This window comes from Taurulus bubalis (assembly GCF_910589615.1).
Source record: "Taurulus bubalis genome assembly, chromosome: 6".
Taxonomy (NCBI): Eukaryota; Metazoa; Chordata; class Actinopteri; order Perciformes; family Cottidae; genus Taurulus; species Taurulus bubalis.
In genome coordinates this window covers 10,093,704-10,115,388 of record NC_136594.1, presented here as the reverse complement: position 1 = coordinate 10,115,388, position 21,685 = coordinate 10,093,704, and the positions used below count along the sequence as shown (strand labels likewise).

At 40.7% G+C, this 21,685-nt stretch overlaps 1 protein-coding gene across 1 annotated transcript; it reads right to left on the bottom strand.

Annotated features, from left to right (window-relative positions):
* Window positions 1-963: 963 nt before the first annotated feature.
* On the bottom strand, window positions 964-19,733 carry tbc1d9 (TBC1 domain family, member 9 (with GRAM domain); the record flags this gene model as incomplete). The annotated part of the gene is made up of 21 exons (XM_079219285.1): window positions 964-2,626; window positions 2,736-2,839; window positions 3,237-3,305; window positions 4,029-4,115; window positions 4,526-4,591; window positions 4,770-5,010; window positions 5,408-5,476; window positions 5,653-5,751; window positions 6,093-6,222; window positions 6,381-6,666; window positions 6,755-6,872; window positions 6,958-7,172; window positions 8,689-8,839; window positions 9,189-9,353; window positions 9,483-9,689; window positions 10,430-10,637; window positions 11,190-11,448; window positions 11,777-12,005; window positions 12,746-12,864; window positions 14,091-14,201; window positions 19,613-19,733. The coding sequence occupies 21 exons, from the start codon at window positions 19,731-19,733 to the stop codon at window positions 1,850-1,852; spliced, it is 3,831 nt and encodes a 1,276-aa protein (XP_079075411.1). The 3' UTR covers window positions 964-1,849.
* Between the last annotated feature and the right edge of the window lie 1,952 nt (window positions 19,734-21,685).

Sequence of the window (21,685 nt, the reverse complement as noted above, 5' to 3'; positions counted from 1 at the left end):
TGTGCTTAGTTACATTACTGTGGGCAAGTTAGATGTTCATGTACTTTCACTATCAACATGTTGCTGTATTAATACTTCAGTTTTACTAGATCAGGGGTTGTAGTATTCAGATATTTTGTTAAAGTAATAATATCAGTGTAAAGATACTGTTACAAGTACAAGTTAAGGTCTACTTAATAGGGAATATACTCATTATGCATCAAAACTGCCCTTGTGGATTTAGGACAATTTTGAAATACTAGTACTTGAGTATTTCCTTGTTATGCGCCGTTATACTTCTAAAACCACTACATCTCAGAAGCAATGGTTGTACTTTTTACTCAACCACAACATATTTTGAATTAGTTTGCAGATTCAGATTAGCGATACAAAATATAGTCAACAAATACATTATGTAATATTACAGGTTAAGATAATGTAAAACGTTATTGGTTCCCTGGAGGGAAATTCACAAGCCACCAGCAGTATATGAAGTCAATACAATTAACTCCACCTTTACAAGCTGCCACATTCAGGTAATGAACAGTCATATATCAATAGTTATGATCCAGTAACATAATATATATTATTCAGAAATTTACCATTCTGCACGAGTACTACTTTTGATACTTTAAGTATATTTGTATAGGAATACATTTTAATTAAGTAACATTTTGAATGCTTAAAAAAAAGGCACTTAATTACATCCCATACTAGAATCAGTCACTTTCATGTATGCGGATGGCAGTAAGGAATATTAGATTTACTGTAAAGCACCAATTATAGGTTTTGTAAAATAATTGGTTAAACACATTGAAAAAGAACAAATTATTAAAAAAGAAAACCACGTCATGTAAATGTATAATTTGTCGCAGCGCTATTCTTCCACCAGATGGCAGCAACACTGTGGGCTCGGTCGCACATTAGCACTCAGTCTGATTAAGTAAATGAAAAAGGCTTGATGCATACTGTGCAGCATTGAATCAATCATACTGTCATTTTAATTAGATGAAGTGATACACAATGCAGTGGAATCCAGAGTAAAAATACCTGGTCATTTCTAAAAAATAAAAATAAGTTTTAAAAACAGCAACATAAAAATGTACAGAAAAAAAAGAAAAAAGATAAAACATAAAAAAAAGAGGCAAGAACATTTTAGTGGCTCACATTATGTAAACGTAAAGAAAGTGCAGGCTTTTCATTCAACAGCATTTTTAGTGTAATCATTTCTCAGGAATTTTACCAGTTATCAGTTGAGTAAAATGCTGTAGGTGTATGCGTGTCTGTACATGTTAAAAAGAGAATAGTGTCACTCAGTAACTAAAGTGGCACATTGCTTTAAAACAGAAAAGGAATTATTGAATTTTCCCAGCTTTGTTTTTGTCCATATTGTCATTCGAAGGGAAACTAAAAACAGTTTTGTGATCGACAGCAAATGGAATCATAAAGTAAGGAAGTGATATGTTGACCGGATATAATGTTAGGTGATCGTACGTAGACCATCAAACCGTATCGTTTCTGTGGACATTTACATCTACATAGCCTAAGAGTGCTAGAGATTACAATATTAACACCGATGCATAATGTATCAAGTACAGCTACGACATGTACACACTGATTTCATCCGAGCAAACCTTAATATTAATGTCCAGTTCTGTCTTAGCGGGACAGAATCTAGTGATTGTTTTCATAAAAGTCTTTCACATTTGGTAAAATACATCGCGAACAGCAGTTTTTGGTCACATTCATTCAACTAGCCTTGTCATCCACATTCACTGACCTTCATTGTCCTCTAAAACTCACAGAAACATTTTTACACACGACGACTGATAACCATGTTTCCCTTTTTAAAAAGTCTGTGTGTGAAATCTCAGCCAGATAGCGAGATCTCATAGTCACTCGTCGACAGAAGGGGGCGGCCGACTTTACTGACATTCTTGGCGTTAGTTATTTGAGCCGCCACCTCCACCGGCTTCTCGAAGTAATGCACCAAGGCCTGCTCGGTGAGCACGGAGGCCAGGAACTGCTCAAACGTGATGGCCCAGTCTCTATCGATGCTCGTGCTGTGAGGCAGCCCTCGATCGTGGGGTCCGCCGCCTCTTTCGCCACCGGAGCCGCTGTCGCTGCGCACCAGCACCGTGTCGTCCGCTATGTCCTCGCACTGCAGCTTCTCATCCAGCTCATGAGAGCCTGCGCTGAGCACCGAGTAAGACGACATCGAAGTGTCATCTTTGGTTTCATCGTCCGAGATGAGCATGCTGGACGATGTGCCCGTGTCTTTGGGAGAGGAGTCCTCCAGCTTGATGTCTTGCATGGGTGGCAGCTGCTCGCTCCCTCCGCCCGCCTTCCCCTCCTCACAGGGGCTCGGCTTGTTCTCCAGACCTGCAGGGGCGAAGCAGTCAGCGTCACCATCGAGCACGGCCTCCTTGCCGGGTTTGGAGTCTGTGGCGTCTCCCGTACACATGCTTGGCTCCGACTGATCCTCCGTGTTGTTATCCCTCCGGCCAGAGGAGGAGAAGAGCTTTCCCACTTCTCCCATTTCCAGCAGCAGACTGGTGACAGTTGCCGTGGCGTGATAGAGCTCCTGTTCTGAAACGTCCTCACTGAACATGCTGTAGAGGGTCTTGCAAAGCTCGATGAACTGGCTCTGGAGAAGAAGAAAAAAACACAAGCGGTCAGTCGGTACTCGACTGCAACCACAGAGATTCTTCTGCACATACTGTGTATAACAACTGACACATAATGTAAAGTCTTACCTGATTCAGCTTGGGGAAGTTTTTTGTGTTTTCAAGTTTAGATTTCGTCTCCTGGTTCCACAGCTTCAAGTAATGGCGATATTCAGGAGTGTTCAGTTTCTTCACTGCAAGATGTACAAAGAATGTGTTAGTAACTCATATTTTGGTTTTTAAAAAGCATAAAAAAAACAAATGAATTGTGACTACATAGACTCTATTTACATCTCAGACTTACTGGACGAAATTTGATTTCTTTCTTCTTTATTAAATGGAAACTTTACAATTCTGTTTAGTCCATTACAATCACCCATCATGTTGAATCAATAACATTTTGTGTGAAGACAACACAAGTTTTCTTGGCTGCTGATCAAGACTAAAAAGGCATTTTCACACTTGGATGGTTTTCATTTGAATGAGACTAAACATTGTGTTGCTCATTTTAGACAAATGGGATTGTGTAGTTAGTTGAATTAGATATATGCATTCAGGCTGTTCTATTCATTTTTGCAGTATGCTGCTTACCTTTTTCAGTCTTAAATGTAACTCTGACAAAGCCATCATCCCGCTCACTTCTGCACTTTGAGTTGCGACCTGGGAAGAGAAACACACATCAACCATTCATTATTTCAGCTGCAATTTATTTAGCAGCATCCTCTATAAAATGAAGACAAGCAGATTATATTAAACACATACTGTATTTTCTTGCATTAGACTCCTGCTCTACCCCACTACACCCAGGACAGAGTGCAGTATATCAGTGCCTTTTGAAAGTTGAATGTCCAAACAACAGTTTTCAGATCAGCAAAGCTGTTTGAGGCAGTTTATCTCTCTTCTGCATATTCAACACAGGTTTCTCCTGCAGGCTCGTGCCTTGCGGACCAAAGTTAACTTATGCACACATTTGTTTTTATGCTCGTGTTTTCATCACCATCAGCGTACACAATGCAAGCGGCACGCTATGTTTGTGTATTAACCTTATCTTTACTATGCAATTGGTGGAATTAGGTTCTTAAAGTACATTTTTGTTTTTATTCATCAACTTTATATTTGTTGCCTTCTTTTAATAGTGAAATTTATTTTTCATCTGCAATCTCCATTTTCGGGGGGGGGGGGGGGGGGGTTAGGATAAGGTGGTTAAGAAATGTCACCATGGCAAAAAGGAGGTTGGCAAAAGTTTGGGACATACAATGTTTATGATGATGTATGTTTATATTATAGTGGTACATCTGCATCGTGAGCTTATTAATTATGGAAAACATGTTATCAAAGCAAAAAACATTATATCCCAAAAGAAAGTTGATCTTGGGTTCGTACCGATGGATGTTTCTGGAGTGATGTCTTCAAAGAAGTACTGCGTAGCCTCGAAGGCAGAGTCCGGCTCTTCTGGTTCATGAGGGATTTCTGTGGGCAAAGAAATTAGGAAAACTGTACTTGGCTTGTAAAAAAAAAAAATGTGGCAACCTTTCTTTGTCATTTTATCCCAGATTACGATAAGAATATATCAATCAATATATACAAGAAAATATTAGGATCAGTTTATGTAAAATAAAAAATGTTGATGAAAGTAAAACCTAAGTATGCCTCTAAATTGAGGTCATAAAAAGGCAAAATACAGTTAGTTATCTCATTTAATAGCATGCTGACAAAGGTAATCCTGAGAAAATGGGCTCAACATTTTCTCTCAAACATTTTTCACTCAGCCACCTCTTTTCTGCATAGCCATAAATAACCCTGCTCCACTGAAATTAAATATTCTCTGTAGTTTCCTAAAGACGACTTGCATTGAACTGCATCTATGCACACACACTCACCAGGTATGACATGGATCTTGTAGAGCAGCTTCAGCTTCTCTGTGAGGTCCCCGTGATACAGGACACCTGAAACCAACAAGCTCTAGAGTTTAGAAACATCTGAACCGTTTCCAAATTAGATGTATAACCTTGGATACAATAATACCTCGAATTAGAATCATGACAGTGTGAATTATCAACTGATCTGCTGCGATACAAACCATTACTTGCGCAGAATATCTACACTAACATCATTGATTCTTACCCAGGCCCCTGATGAAATCCCGAAAATTGATGAGGGCATCTCCGTTTTGATCAAGGAGACGGAAGAAGCGCAAAGCCAGGGGGTCCGAGTGGGCCCCGTTAGCCCAGGGGAACAGTAGGTTGAACAGGCCTTTGAACTGCTCCACGTCGATGCGGTACTGCTCCAGGTAGGGCAGGCTGGGGTCGTGGCGCTCAGTGGGGTTGCTGCTGCCGCCCCAATAACAGCTGGTCAGGTGCTCCGTCTGAACAGAGCAAGAGAGGGGGGACTACTGTGAAATATCGGATGTAAATGAATAAAAAAAAAACACAAAAACAAGGATGGAGACTCTTTTGAAGAGGTAAAACATAACCAATAAGCATTAACCATTAGCGTAGTTGCATTGTGTCATGTTTGAGAAATACAACACACACTTTGACACTATGTTTGGAAAGCAATTTCAGAGTCAATATGAAGGGTGTGTTATTAAGTAGCAAATTAATCTTCACCATGTTTGTATACAGCTCAAGAACAGCTTATGGTAAAGGAAAATGGTCAAGATCGCATTTCTTTTCTCTGGAGAGTCCAAACGACTGTTTGACTTCCTGTACAAACCTCACTTTTAACAGTACGTGGGTACACAACAGGAAGCTGGAACTCACCTTGAAGAGCACATAGAGCTCCTCCAGTTCGTCAATGCTGAAGGCAGTCTCTGTTACAATAGTCCTTACCTGAAAACATAAATAGAAGAGAGATTAATGAGGCGTGACGAGAGCAGAGTATCTAACTATGACAAGAATGTCATTGTGCTAACTGCACAACAGGTTGAGCGGGAACAGTATAGTAAATACAGTACTAAACATTTTTCTAATATAGTACCAATAAAGATATATCAGTAGGTCCTTACCACGTTGCGTTTAGTTGTATCTTCAATGGTTTGGATGACCCTCAGTCTCTGTTTGAAACGCATCTGTTCAATTACGTCTGCACGGATTGACCCGAAATTCTGACAGATGGAAAAAACATGGAGAAATATAGATCAACCCAGCTGTGGTATTACTTAAAGTCAGTTACTACATTGGAAGGCTAGATGGAGACAGTTGCATCATTGTGAGGAGACAGCCGTGTGTTCTCCGTTACATTTAAAGTTAAACTAATTAGTTAAATCAATTCAAAACATACTGCATTTCATTGCAAGCGGTAATATTATAGCTTCCTTAATAAAGAAAATGGATGACAAAATTCCACTAGGAGGCACTTGACGAGTGTCAGATTTGTATTTATTCCCTGCACGTCTCACCACCAAACACAAAGGACGACAGACTCATCATCATCCAGGTTAAATACCTCGTAGGAGCTGCGGACTAGTTTAAAGATGTCGACGTCTGGATGCGGTTCTCCATTGTCTGTCAGTAATGAGTGCAGGTGGGGGATGGGAGGGAGGGTGCTGTCCTTATTGGTGACACTGTCCAAGTATCTGCAACACACAAGCGATTCACCAAAATGATAAAGCTCTCTTTCAGACTTGTGGGATAAAAATACCTGCTAAATAGTGAAGTAGTTGACTGAAGAATGATAAAAGCACACCCTAAATATTCAGAAGCTAGATATTTTGTCCCTTTTGCTTCTCTTTACCTGCCCAGTACCGTCATGGCCTCTCCATCATCCTTGCAGCCCAGCAGCTGGTGGATGTTGTCGTGCAGCACGGAGAGCGCCAGCTGAAAGATGACCTTGATGCCGTCGTAGAAGAAGCAGTCCACCACCACAACTGCGCTCTCGAACGGCATGACGGACAGGAAGAGGGTGAGGAACCAGGAGAGGGAGATAGTGGAGATGACCCCGAGGTCCTGCATGCAGTCGTACAGCTGAGGAACGTACTCCCGGGCGAGCTCCTCGAACACCCCTTGATCGACTAGGGCTCCTGGGGAACACGTGGTGAAAAGAACAGGACGTTAAATCCATGTAAAGCTGTCAATCAAACACCCTAAAATACAGAAGCACATACTGACCTACAACCCTAGTATTGTAGTAGTCAGGCAGCATCCTCTCACAGAGCGCCACAAGCAGCCAAAAAGCCTCCTCTTCTTTGGCGTAGAGCAGCAACACAGACGTCACAATATTCATAGCCTTTGGTGTCGAGGGAGAATAAGAGTGTCAAGGATTGCAAGGTTTCAGCCAGTTCATGTCAAAATCCAAACAAGAGTGTGGGTACCTGACAGTATCCAATGTTGGGGTTTCTGAACGCGTAAGCTGTGAGGACCCTGCGCAGGGCAGCGATGCCCATCTCGTTCTGAAAGGCTGGGTGCTCGGGCAGAGAGCGGTGCAGGTCCCGCTCTATCTCCTCTGTTGCCAGGTTGTATTTGCCCATCGACTTTTCCACCAGGTCTTCGTAGTAGCCGGGGTGGGTGGCCATCTCGTTGATCGCCCCTATCAAAAACACACAAGCTCAGATCTCCTCCTACAAGAGCGATGGTAACAGTCCGTGTGAGGGTTGAAAGCTGTTATTAAATATTTAAATCCAATAGGATAAGATCATATGTATTGACCTGATGCAGGGGAAAGTTAAGTGTCACTACAGCAGAAGGATATGCAGGTAAAAATTTGTGAAGACATCTCACAAAAAAAAGAGAAACAACTGCCATAACCAATGTCTAAATAGTCAGCCAAATAGGACATCTCTTTTTTGACAGTAAACTACATCCCCTATGATACTAAACATCAAACCTTAAAGTGATTTGTATCAGAGTAAACATTTTAAAATGTTAAGTAAATATCTGCGAGAACACCTATTTTATTGTATTTATGTGAATTACTTTGCAATTAAACCGGGAGAGGAAATCTTTTCACATCACGCCATGTTCCAGGTTCTCTCAGCACAGTTATCCACATACCTCAGAACACGGTTTTATTAAGCAAGGTACTTATGTTTCTCGTAAGTGATTAGTGTAAGAGTAGACTCATTGCAGGAGGTGCAGATAAGGTTGACTAAGGTGAACACAATGCAGCCATGACAACAGCCATGTGAGCCAGAAGTGGGTCACTGGGGAGAGAGGGAGGAGCTTGTTGTAACCCAGCTCTGCTCAGGTGAGGCTGAGTAACAGCTGCTGCATGATTGTACACAGGAAACTCTGGAGCAACTTCAACCTAATCTACAAACCCCATTCCCAGTAGTGGCAATATTGTGCAGAGGAAACTGTACCCTCATATGAACACTTTTTAAATCAACTAATTAAAGGTGTTTACTGTTAGACATTTATAATAGGAACTTCTTAGTTGTAGCCTTAATTGTTTTCTAAACTAACTTTGTGCATATGCATGCATGTACATTTTAATTTCAGGATAAAAATCCATTTCGAATATACTGCTGTATGTTCATCTTTGAGATACTGTAATTTTGCCCCCTAGAAGATTTTCCTTGACTTTCCTCGCCTCCTAACCCGGTGGTTCTTAACCTGGGAGATGGTTCAACTTAAAAGTGAAAAGGCGTTTATCAATTTAAAGAAATGCTTTTGCACCACTAGGCCTAGAGAATAATCTGAAGATTTATGACATTCTCATAAATATGATATCAGTAGGGTGTTGTGCCTGTGTTCACAGTAGTTCAGGCCTATTTATAACGTGTTCAGAACCAAAGTGGTGAATTCATCTTTACCATGTATTTATGCAGGCTGCAACACATTACTAGTGTTGCTGTAGTAGTAATTCTAGTTAAGATTTTAATTTAGCACCTAAGTTATGTATTTATCAAAAGGCAGTCTGTGGGTAAATTACACCTGCATGAAATATGTATCATCTGGTGTTATGATCATGTGTGAGCACATAGTGTGCAGGGTGTGGTTTCATTAGGTGCGGTGTATGACGGAACCATTTGACGTTTGGTATGCACAGTAGGGTGTTGTGCCTGTGTTCACAGTAGTTCAGGCCTCCATGAACATTTGCTCACCAGAGAAGAGCAGCCAGAGATCTCCTCGCATGCTCTCAGGAATCCCCTTGAGGACCAGCTCCTTCGTCTTCTCCGTGCGGTACATACACACTCCCTGTCCATACTCTGTAAAGTGGTTCTTCCACGCCTGTTCCTTCAGGAACTCTTTTGCCTGAGCGGAGAGGGAAAACAATTTCATGAGATGCATAAGGTCAAACCCAATTACTATAACCTCTTTTTCTGTCCTGCTTTTACTATTCTACATCAGTGGTTAGATTGATATGTATATCAAATTCATGGTCACAGTCATATCACATCGGGCTTAAGTACAAGTCTGACTTTATCTACACAGTCTTGCAGGACAAATAATCTAAATAGGTTCATGTTAGCAGCAATCCTCCATGCAGCATTATGCTGTGGAAATGTACAATGTGATAACTGAGACTCCAACACAGAAGCAGAACAGAGTGTCGCGTGCTCTACTGCTTTTAACTATACTCGACAAAAGTGCATTAACTCACCAGTTTGGGATTGAACTCCTCAGGAGAGCGGCGACGGTACATGGTCATGAGGGCTTGTGTGGCTGTGGGGACGCTGCTGTCGTTCAGGTTGAACGTGCGCTCGCCTTCTGAGCTCAAACTGTTCTGTGGGCTGCTGGAGAGCAGAGATCCAGCCTGGGAGTAAACCTGGGGAGGTGACAGACATCATATTTAAGCTTTGGCGCTTTTAAAATGGACACAGTCACCACCACTGTTCAGTTAGCCACAGTATTTTATAGATATTATAAGTAAACTAGCTGTTTAATATTTGTTCACCTCGTCGTCTGAGCTGTTTATGCTGCCAGTAAGCTCCCTCTCCAGGTAGATCTTAGAGGTGGTCTGCTGCAGGAAGTCAGAAATCCTCTGGACCAGGAAGTCTCGATCCTTCAGATTAGCAAACAGAAACGTCATACGATTCTTGGTACTGATGGAGAGCGGGCTGGGCAGCACGTTGGAACTGTCTGCCTTCTCCACGATAGTCACCTGAAAGAACAATGGGGAACATTTACAATCTCAGTTAAACATAAATAACTATATAATAAACAACAAGCAGCCAAAAAAAATGTATTCTCATTTAAGACTACACTAACCATCTTTTAATTTCCATGATAAGCAATTTAATATAAGATGGAATATTACAATATTTCTATTCCAGGAGAATAAGGTTAAAAATGTAGCCCACTTATAAAGTATATTAACCGTTTAATGACCTGACTGGAGAACGGTGATTCAATTTAAACATTGCAGCGCAAAAAATAGCTCCTACAGAAGATTTAGTTGTTGCTAAATTAGGTTAACTTAATTTGACTAACAGAAACTGCTTGAATACTCCTAACTCTGAACCTATTTATCCACAAATGTAGAAATAAAAGACATACCTGCATTAGCATTTCGCTAAGTATATAATATCGCTTGGCCCCTTTAACTTACTTTTTAAAGTTATGTAACAGAAAGTGAGGCTTCAGTTATATCCAGATTAATTAATTATATAATACATTTTTATTGGATGGCACTTATGTTCCTCAGAAACTAATTTAAACATTTACTAGCCAAGACATCCCTTACTTTGTAATGTTCAAGGCAATTTAGTAAACAGCAAGTATATATATTGTACTTTCTTACAGTGACAACATTATCAAACAATCTTTTCCAGTTATTTTAACTCTTATTAGCCACGTCAACCGTCTTGCAAGCTGTTAACAAAAACAAACAGAACCACTCGCCTCTCGTAGCGGGATAATGAGGCTGCACAGCGTCTCTTCCTTGCTGGTGAAGCAGATGTAGTTGGTGGAAACAAACATCTGTCCCAGGATGTGCATCTTGTTAAAGGGGGTCCACAGGGTGCAGCCTGTGTGTCCGTCCAGTTTTTCATCTTTGGGCAGACGGAAGAGCGCCCGGTAACGCTCGCTCTTAGCTCTCGCATCCAAATCTCTGAAAGATGAAAAATGCTGAGTCTTATTACATTGCAGATTTTTGTAAATATTTAACGTTTATTAACAGCTTGGTTTGACATAATCATGAAGTATACGCAAAATAAAACCTGCACAGTATACCCTGTTGAAATTACAATAACAGTCAAATGAATGGTTTCATTTCCTCATGTTACACAACTTGGCAATGAAGCATCTATGTAGATACAGTGAAGTGTTGTGCAAGAGCAACTATCACACAACCCCAGAAAGCAGGAACAAAATCATGCTTCCATAAAATGTGTTGATCAGGCAAACATGGGATCTTGAGGCCATTCTTAAGGGCTTCCAGAGACACATTTCCTAACATATGTATGTTGTGTTTTTGCTGTAAAAACCTAAACTTGCAACACTGTTTGAGACTTCTATCCTCCATCGTCAAGCGTCTGGATAACAAACTGCTCTACCAACCTTGACACATTAATGTTCAATCGACTGCGCGTCATAAACATGCTAAAACGGCATTAATTATTGATGAGCACCAAGCGTTCCCGCTCCACATTCGTTCCCTCACCTCTTGAGTGCCGACACCTTCTTTGGCGACTTCTTGAGCTTGGGCAGCGAGCGGTCCTGCTCGAAGCCTTTGTTGTCCAGGAGTTGACGCATGGCGATGTTGGCCAGCTGCTCCGCCAGCTTGAAGGTCTCGTTGATGTTGAGGAAGACGGAGAAGACGTGCTCGTTGATGCGGGTGCTCACCTTGATTGCGTCAGGCATTAGGAGGGTGGCGCTTTTCTCCAGCTGGGTGATATCTGCCCAACGCACCACCAATTTGGCTAACAGTTACAAAAAGACATTAAAAATTAAAAAAAAGAATCAGTATATAAATCAGGATATGGTTCAAGACTTTCCAAAGGTTTCAGCTTGAGGAGCATGCAAGAGTTATGATATAAAAAGAGTAATAAGTGTCAAATAAATATAACCTTGACATTTTTTTGGGGGGGAGGGGGATTTCTTCATATACCTTCGGGTCAATAATTAAAATATACTCACAAAAGAGTGAATGTGGCGTACAGTTATTTTCTCGCCCATGTCTGCTTCAAGACTTTGACAAAGTTGTATAATAAAAGCTATCAGTATGAATAGTAACTGTACATATCCAACCTTCTTTTCCTAGTAAGTAGGAGTAGAAGCAGAGGTGGTTGATGCTGAGGTAGAGCCATCCCTGGCGTGGCACCTTGCCCTTCCAGAAGCTGCAGGAGTAATAGTTGACCAGCTTTTCCTCCTCCGGCATGCCAAACAGCTTACGAAACTTGGAGCTGGCCTCCTTGAATTTATCCGTGTCGTCGTCCTCTTTGACGTCGTGGTTCTTGTTGTATTCCGCAATGATGCCCTGAGGCACGATGGTCAGAGACAGAAAGAGGTAATGAGCTGGGGTGTGAAACATAAGGATTGTAAAGTGAGGAGCACCAGTAGTCTATGCGATTGATATTTGAAAGTCTACATTATAATATACAGCATGGGATACTCTAGTATTCAGTACGGGCTCCAAAATCTGCATCTAGAGTAGATGAGAATTGCAAGATGCAGTTGTGGCTTTCGCTCCACAGCTTTTACTGATTATTTTTAAATCAATAAATACTGCACCATCCTCTCATACACTTTGGCTGGAGGAGGCTAATGCACACCAAGCTCAGGCAGCACAAGCATACCACTCAAACCAGTAGGTTTGCAAAGATAAGGCAACCTTCTCGGTTATATTTTTAAAATGAATGTGCATCATGTCCGAATGTATTCTTCCATTCTCAAGGACATCCCAGAACCGAAACAGACATCCACCATCACTCTCCGTAATATCAAGTCCATCTGCCCCTCATCCCTGTCTCACTAAGAAACTATCCACCCTCGCTTAGCCCCTCCCCTCAGACCTGGTCAACCTCTACAATAACACACTATCCTCTTGCCTTGATCAGCTTGCCCCTCTCTGATATATAAATGAGAGTGAGACACACACAGTACATGTATATACGCATACAGTATTTGATGTACTTGTTCTGTGTTGGTTACTAGACAATGCCGAATTAAAGTCCAAACATCAAACTACATTTTTGATGGAACAGTTTGAGTACTTACCTGGACTTTTCCTTTAACAAAGGTGGTAATGTCATTCTCATTCTCAAAGATGGAGAGAGTCTGCAGCAGGTTATGTTCCAGCCACTCCCAGTGCTCTGTGATCTCTTTACGGGAGGTTCCTGCAGAGGAGTGAGAGGAGAAAGTCAGAGCACTTAGTCACTGGGTTCACAGGAGGATAATGATGGCGTTTCAGAAATAACTGGCAATAAGTCACAATCTAACACGTGACTTTTTGGGGAAAATTACCATGCAAAATCAGAGATATTGAGTTATTTTGTGTTCCTAAACAATGTGTGAAGAGATTTATAAACAGGGGGGAAAGGCTAAAGATGGAAAAAGCATCAGTATAAGTCAAAGGTAAAGACTAAAATGAAATGCACATATTTCATGTCCAAACAGCAGCACTATAATGATCATGTTGTTACTGCCATCATTGAGGTCAAAACTGATTTTCTTTTTGGCTGCCGGAGAAACTGATCACAGTAATGGCCGCCACTGTGGGCCATTATCCCTCAACACTGCTGCAAACAGACCTTCAGTGAGTGCACATTCACTAAATTAGCCACGTCTGCCAGACTGCTCCACTCTCCTCAATATCTGGGTGGACGACTTGAGGGCTGGAGAGGGAGAGCAATTGCCATTTCAAAGCCGGGCCAGCCTTCTGCAGGCCTCCATTTCAGACAGTGAGCACAAACAGTACTCATTTCATGTACTCATTTAGTAGGGGACCACTGAATACATGGATAGTTGCACATATACTCCAAACAAACACATTTTTACTAGCGTTTCAATAGTGTTCTATTGCCATTGGATTTTAACCTACAAATACTAAAAAGTAGAGCTGCTTGTAATCAATTTGAAGTGTGTGTGGTTGCTACTTTACATGATGTACTGCCTCAGACTGTCTCACTGGAAATAACAAGTGACGGTCTGCATAAAGAGAATATGCAGATTACATTATTGTGCAACACAAGCAGATTAAGTTGAATCATATTGAAACCCAATCAAGTAATAAGCAGAAAAACACAACACATTTGAGCATTGATTCCTGCACCTGATCCCGTAATCCTGCAATTTAAAACCACCGGGCCATGATGTAATGCTTGGCATTCAGCAGCCAACATGGGAAAGAGCAGGATGTTGGAGAATGATGTGTTGGCTGGAGGAGGGATGTGAAAGGGGTGGAAACACAGAGGGGTCTATATTGGAGTAACCTGTATATCTAGAATGTGCAGATTAAAGCACCGTAAATGGTGTAAACTACCAAACTGAATTCTCAAAGTAAATTTGAGGTTCGATTAAGTCCATGCATGTTCTTTTGAGCCAAGAGTTAACGTGCACATACCATGAGCAATGATCCAGTAAACTAAAGAGTCAGGAGTTAGGTACAGGATCCGATATGGGGCCATCCGAGCACTGGAGTCCAAGACGACATCCAGGGTTCCAACCAGCAAGCCTGCAAGAGACCAAACAGTTATTAAAAGGCCGAGAACCAACTATTTACTTCAAAACACTTCAGATTAGGCTAAATAAAGAACTCCTTGTGTTGGTCCAAAATCAATAAAAACCTCAGTCTAAAATTAACTCATGACGCAAGTTAACCTAAAATCTGTTCAGCTGTGAAACAAAAAGACCTCACAGACATGGACCAACTATAAATGACTGTGTGCAATGCCTAATGCGTTGTTTAAAAGTGCATTAACACTTTCAGATCCTTTTGCTATGCTTAAACGAAAAAAGGGGAATCCCATGAGGTCTTGTGGTTCAAGATGTGAAAACATCCTGTGCTTTCAATGTTTATGCTCTATATACATAAAGCATTTGATTACTTGTTAGGACATGGTAGACTAGTGATTTGCATGCGTTTGGGTATGAAAACTAAATAGATGTTGTCATTTGAAGACAGGTGATAAAAGAAGACAGTTAACAAGTGGTGTGAAACTGTTCTTAATAATGGTGTATAAATTGCAACTTCAAAACATTTGATACAAGTTTTTAATTAGAAATATGCACCACAATCACTTGGAGTTTAGAAAACTGGCTAATTTGCCATTGTGATACCATTTTCCGAGCTGAATATTCTCTTTTCTTCAGAGCAGGTATACGTTCAACTGCCATGAGAGACGGGTTATTTTTGTTCAGCAGCTCATCAGGGCAAACACAGAATGAGTCACTCAGAGGATGAGGGAGGGAAAGGTGAGAGAGAGGAGCTGAAATGTTTTCTCATTTTTAGAGGAAAAGAAGACAGAAATAATATAAAAACGTACAACTGCGTGGTTCAGACTCACTGACCTTCTCATTTTAAAAGACCATGGACTACAGTTACAACCATTCACTCTGCTCGTCTGCCTTCCATCCTCCTCATGTCCATTCGTCTCTGCCTTCATCCACATATTTTTTCATATACTATTATTATATTATTTTCCTCATTATAGTCCTCATCAATCCCTTACGCCATTTTGTCCAGATGAACATGCAACCAAAACAATAAAGCAACGTAGGCCCTCAATAGCTGGTAGACATGACGCCTCTAAAGCAGACAGTAGATACAGTTAGATGTCATGTGTCAGAGCCCCGTCTGTAACCACCCTGTCCATCGGGCTGATTGAGTCTAATCATACTGAAACTAATGAGATAATTCAGCTTGACACATTAGTTTAGTCCCTTTGTGAGAAACAAACAACTGTTTGAGTGGGAAGACAACTTCCTCTTTGACAAGGGAAAATCACAAGGTTTAAAACAGTCATAACAGTTGCTCACACCTCAGGGAATGATTTAATGTGTTAACCAGTTAGCTTTTCCTTTCAAAAGAGTTAAACGTTTTTTTTAAACGTTATAAATACCAATGTGATACAGCGAATGAAAGTATCTAAAGTGGTTAAAATGTCATGAAAAGCAGCCAATTAAGACTCAAGTTGCGCTGCATGTCATGAATGGGTAGCCGACGATGTGTCTGTTGAGGTTTAACGCAGGAAACTTGGGGGTACAAACCAGAAAGCAGACCACTGAGGAGTCAGACCACTTGACATCCACCTTGTCCCTCCTCCAATAGCTTTGAATAAAGTGAAACCCCAAAATAGACAGAAACACAGCCGTTTCTTAGCCAGCGTGGACCGATCATGGGTTTTTGTTTATTTTCCAAACAGCAACCCTGAGTATCACATGCCTCTGTTGCTTTAACTCGTCACACCAACATCCATGTGACTGATTGTTCCAACGCACACCTCTTTTTACAGAGATTTCCTTCCACAAGCTGAATGAGTGGGAGCACACGCTACAAAACAAAGACAACACACAGCTGTCATGGTTGTTCCGTCTATTATTTCTGGGGGAGGAGGGGTAGAAAAACAATTTCCTCGTGAGCAAAACAAGCTATAAAAAGCATGTGACGCTTTGTGCCGGTCCCAAACAGAATCAGAACGTCCTATTGTTAGAGCGAAACAAATCACCTTCTCTGAAACATTATCGTTTTTCAGTCAGCGAAAGAGTAGTAAACCAAAGCAACAACATTGGAAAACTAAAGCTACGTCTTTATTTTGTTTTTAACCCCTTTCTGCCAAAAACAACTTGTGGGAGGATGTTTGCATTAAGCACACAAAAGGAACATAATCTCCCTCAAACTTAAAAATCAATACCGTTTCAGATAACAGAAACCTGAGACAAGCCTGCATCGTCATCATCACATGCATGTCTTACTGCCTCCACATATGCAATGATCTGTATTGCACAGCTTCCATTTCATGAAGTTCAAATTAGCTGTGTGGCCTCCAGAGGAACAGGGTCAGTATCATGACATGACACATTTCCTCTCAAACAAACAGTAATTACCAGCTGGATTGTGAAATATCTTGTTGTACATTCATTTAAATAATTGTGTTGTGTTATGCTCAAGTGTTGCACAACAACTGACACAATGGCCTGATTCTGAGATTATTTGCAGTTGGATGAATGCAGGTTTTCTGTATCATTTTCTTGCTTTCGGTCTGAACATATGGACTAATGGCCACATATAGACAACAAAGGATCCCAGATGTTCTTTCAAATGTCCTTCCAGCTCTGCGCTGTTCTGCTGTGCATGCAAACTCGGTTATTAGACAAGACTGTAAGTGACCGCTGGTCGCTTATCAGGTTTGAGGTGTCATGTAAATTACATTAAACTCTGTCAAGTCAAATTGTATTTTTATGCATCTTTTAAACGTTCCACTGTGGAGTGTGCTGAATGCATTTCCTTCCTCATAAAACATCTGCAAGGATGATTGTACTTTAAAATTTGAAACTCGCAATGTCTACATTCATGTTTGCTAGCACACGGCTGCATTAGATTTATATTCTCTTAGTGCATGATATTCTTAAAAGGTACGAACTCCATTACAGATCTGGCAAGCTTTTGAGTATTGAAGGAAAACTACAATAGATATATATTTGAGGGTTCCATAAAGATGAATCCTTCATCAGATTTATTCAGATAAATGAGGTGGACTTTAGTTAACATAAAATTGATGTGCAGTTGAGGACATTTGGAGACCCAGAATCCATTGTTTGATTTCAGCTTAGAGGTCTTTGGAGGAATTATATCTGATAATAAGATAAGAGATGAGTGGAGCAAATCCAATAAATATTTGTCCGTTTCCACCAAACATCACTGGATCTCGGTCAGCCTTGACGTCATAGTTTGAGCCCCGTTATCTTGAACATGCATATGTGTGCCTGGCTATGTAAAATACTCTGTCCTGCTGCAACGGATTGTTTCCCCCTCTTCTTGGAAGAAGGGCTTGTGGGCAGTGCCAGTGTCACTGGGCGATGGTGCCAACTGGCACTCAGCACAAGTCAGCAAGCTCAGCATTTACATAACAATGACATCATCCACAAGCACCACTTAGCACACATTGTGTTGCCAAAGCAAGAACTCACCAGACTAAGAAAAGAAGGGTCAAATTGGTTAAGTCTGAAATGTAGCAAAACCTCAATGTTACCTTTAAACCTTTATTAGTCAGACTAAGGGTTGATAACTATGACAGTATACCTCGAAACAAGAATTTACCACACCGTTTATACCACGGATCCTATTCTTTTAACATCACTAGGTGTATTTGGTCACCATTGCTTTACAGTAATACTGGATTCCAAAGACTTTTTCATCATTGTGATGAAGTACCTGGATTTGTAATGCATCTTATTAACTGGATGAACTAAAACCAGACACTCATGTGGTTGTCTTATCCATTAACCTGATCATTGCCCTGGGGGTCAGAACCTGCACAAGGGGGGTCACAGAGTCAATCTAACTAAGGGGTCATACGATAATTACAGAGGTGAGAAATAATAATATATAAAAACATAATCCTCTTGCAAAAAATGTTATTTGTTGTGGGATTTTTCTCTAACCTTTTCTTGTGTAATACTTTGGAGTAACTCACTGTTGTTAGATGCCAAACTGGTAAACCACAATTTTCAGTATATCAATATCATTAAATTCAATGAGAAGATTATTATGATATAACGTTTTTATCTACACTGCCCACTCCCGAGTCAGATTGGTCCTTAGTGGCAGAGATTTGACTGGGATTATAGTTACTGGTTTAAAGATCAATGAGCAGTGACACTGACTGACTCAGAGGGAGACATTCTGAGCAGAGACTGAGCCAATCAACAGGGATCACTACGTGATAGAGGAATATTTTACCAAATTAAATAAGCCTAATTCACTTTGATATAAATTGTGATATTTGATTGCATTTACAGTTTGTTAAGTTAAAGCTGTGGCAATTGGTTTGTGATAAGTTAATTAATTGCAAATTGTTTCTGAAAATATGCAGCATCATCTGACATGATAGGGACCTTTAAATTAGTCCTGCTGCATTACCTGATTTGGGAGGTCCAGAATCAAAATCTAGCATTTTGAGCTGCATTATTTAAACTGATAATCATCTATGAAGAATATGTAATTAATGCTTTGTTTAAATAGATTACACAGCAAATATGGGGTTATATAACATTTCACCATTGCAAAAAAATAAACACATCAGGTTCTCCTTCCTGTGGCTGTATCAGATACAAATGTCAAAATCCGCACACAAAATAACTCATCTATTCAGCGTTTAACATTTCAGAATATGTTTAATATTAAGCATGATCAAGTGCCACAACAGCTGAATTCAGGTCAAAGAATGAAATTTCAAAATTTAGAGAAAACAGGATCACAGGCTGTTAAACTGAACTTCAAGGAGTCATTTCCATAGCCTAGCCTAACCTTCCTCCTCCTCCTCCTCCTCCTCCTCCTGCTGGTGCTTGACCCATTTTGGATGGAATAAGCAAGAGAGAGGAGGAGGAGTGAGAGAAAGAGGAAGGGGGATGATTCAGCATGAACAAGCAAACAGACATGTCTTAAATAGATTCACTGTTGCCGAGACTGCACAGCTATTGCCATCCGTACAAGAACTGCAACTTCTATTGTTTGCATTGTTGTAATGGCTGCACTCTAATATATATTGCAGGCCAGAATAGCCTGCCATTTTTACAAGATAGTATAGCATAATTTCCGGAGTAACCGTCTAACGAGAGAGAATATGTGCTGGACTTTGTCCCTTGATAGCCAAAGGGACATCCTTCATCCAAGTAGGCTGATACTAGTGTGAATCAGTCAATTAGAGGGAATATGAGCATTTAACTCATCCAGGTGAAAGGCCACCTGTGACAGCTGATTGGTCACGTGATCCCCTCACATTATCCTGTCCATCTTTCCTCATGTCCAACATTAACACAAACACTTCACCTGACATATTGTAGGCTGTCATTCAAGTACCATTTCATCATCAAATAAATACATGTTGTGCCATTGAGCCATGACAGTGGGCTTATGGGACTCACCCGCCAGTCCCCCGCCTCCATCCCCGTGGCCCTTCCGTTTTTGGAGGATGAAATATGGATTTGCTCTCTCGGTGATCCATAATGCACCAGCCAGTAAAACATCTTCGGGACTGACCCACATAATTCTTCTGTTTTTAAGGGAACATTGAACACAGAGGGCTGTTGACGGCGACCTCTTAACTCTCCGACCGGGATGTGCGATCGTCTCCAGCAGGGAATATACACTGATTAAACCACTGATAAAGGCCTGCTATTCTCGCCTATTTGATATCCGAGCGAAATTAAGACGAGCATGCAAGTGCTGCTAGAATTAAACCCGCCAGGCTGCGGATCGGATCGGCCCGCAGTGTGGTAGTCCAACCCCAGACCTCGCGCACACAAACCTTCTCTAGCAGCGCAAGCCTTCGTGTGTGCAGCACAGGCTCTTAAATAAAATACTATGAATTGATTTCGTTGAGGTGTCGTGAGCTGTCTGGCGGCGCAGCGCAGTGCTGGATCAGTCTTTGTTGTCCACGCTCCGTGACAGGTGAGACTCCGTCAGCGCTGTTTTCTATTGCGTTGCTGTTATGCAGAGGACACCTCGATAAAGACGACCAAAACAAACAGCCAGCGGTGTGTTTTCTCTCCCGGCTGCGACGACAGTCCGTGTACTGAAGCAGAAACCCGACACTTGCACGCCAACCCGACAGACAGCCAGACAGACAGCAGCCGGATTCTTCCTCTCCGCCCCCTTCGCCGCTGTCGCAAATTAAAGCAAGCGCGTCACCGACTGGCCACAATAACACACGTGAGGTATTGATGAATCATTAAGTGTGATTATGTTTACGGTTTAACGATACATTTTCACTTTTTATTTTCAAACTTGACTTTTGTTTCAGTTATGGCCCTATTTCTTTAGTTCACGAGCGGATTGTTGAGTAGACATAATTAAAAGTATATGCCTACTCTCCATAGAAAACTATACTGTGACGTTTTTTTATTTTATATTTATGACATTCCATACTAGTTATTTTGACCGTTTCTGGACATACCGTTTCTTAATGACTTTTTTTTTACATAATTTCACAACTGTAACATTGTTTCCTAAATGCTGTCCTATGAATTTACATTTGTATGTCTTATTATAAAGGGCATTTTTTAAATTACGTTTCCTGTGCATACTATTCTTTCACTTTCTTCAATTCCGTTTTTTTGGCATACTCCACATGACAACTACAACAACTGTGTATCACTGTGTGATAGTTGCTGGAAAATGGGCCTCTATACACCTATGTAGATATTTCATTAAAAACCATACGTTTCCACCTAGAATAGTCATTTACCACATTAACAATGTATGGTGTATTACTGATTAATTTAATGTTATCTTCATTGAAAAAAAAGAAGTGTTTTTCTTTGAAAAATAAGGACATTTCTAAGTGACCCCAAACTTTTGAACGGTAGTGTGTGTGTGTGTGTGTGTGTGTGTGTGTGTGTGTGTGTGTGTGTGTGTGTGTGTGTATATATATTTTGTAGACTTAATACTTACAATATGCAATACTGCTATACTATACTGAATACTGTTTTGCTACTACTACATTTCACTGATGACGAGTTAAAAGGGACAAACATTAAAAGGGTGAATGTGGTTTGACTGCATGTTAAAACGGTTCGCCAGAGGGAAGTTGGAAGGGGATTCAGTGGGCAGTGTTTCCTCCTGGTCCTCGTGCGTGCAGTTTCTCCTGTTTTTCCTGAAAACACCTTGGTCCATCTTTAGGTGGCTACCTTACGACAACTGTTAGAAACATACCAACACAACCTGCAGTGTCTGAAGGAATATGTACTGATCAGCTTGTTAAATACCATTAAGAATTTACACAGCAAGACTGATATATTTTATGAGAAATTAGTCTGGGGTTTATTGTTGTATATGGAAAAGCAGTTTTATAACTTCCTTCTAGTTTATGAAATTGTAACATATATTTTTTATATATGAAAATGTTTAAAACTGTTCCCTCACAATTATCAGTAACATCTTATCTGAGAGGATACGTTCCACTTCTTAGTTCCTGAATCACATCCCCATTCTTTCTT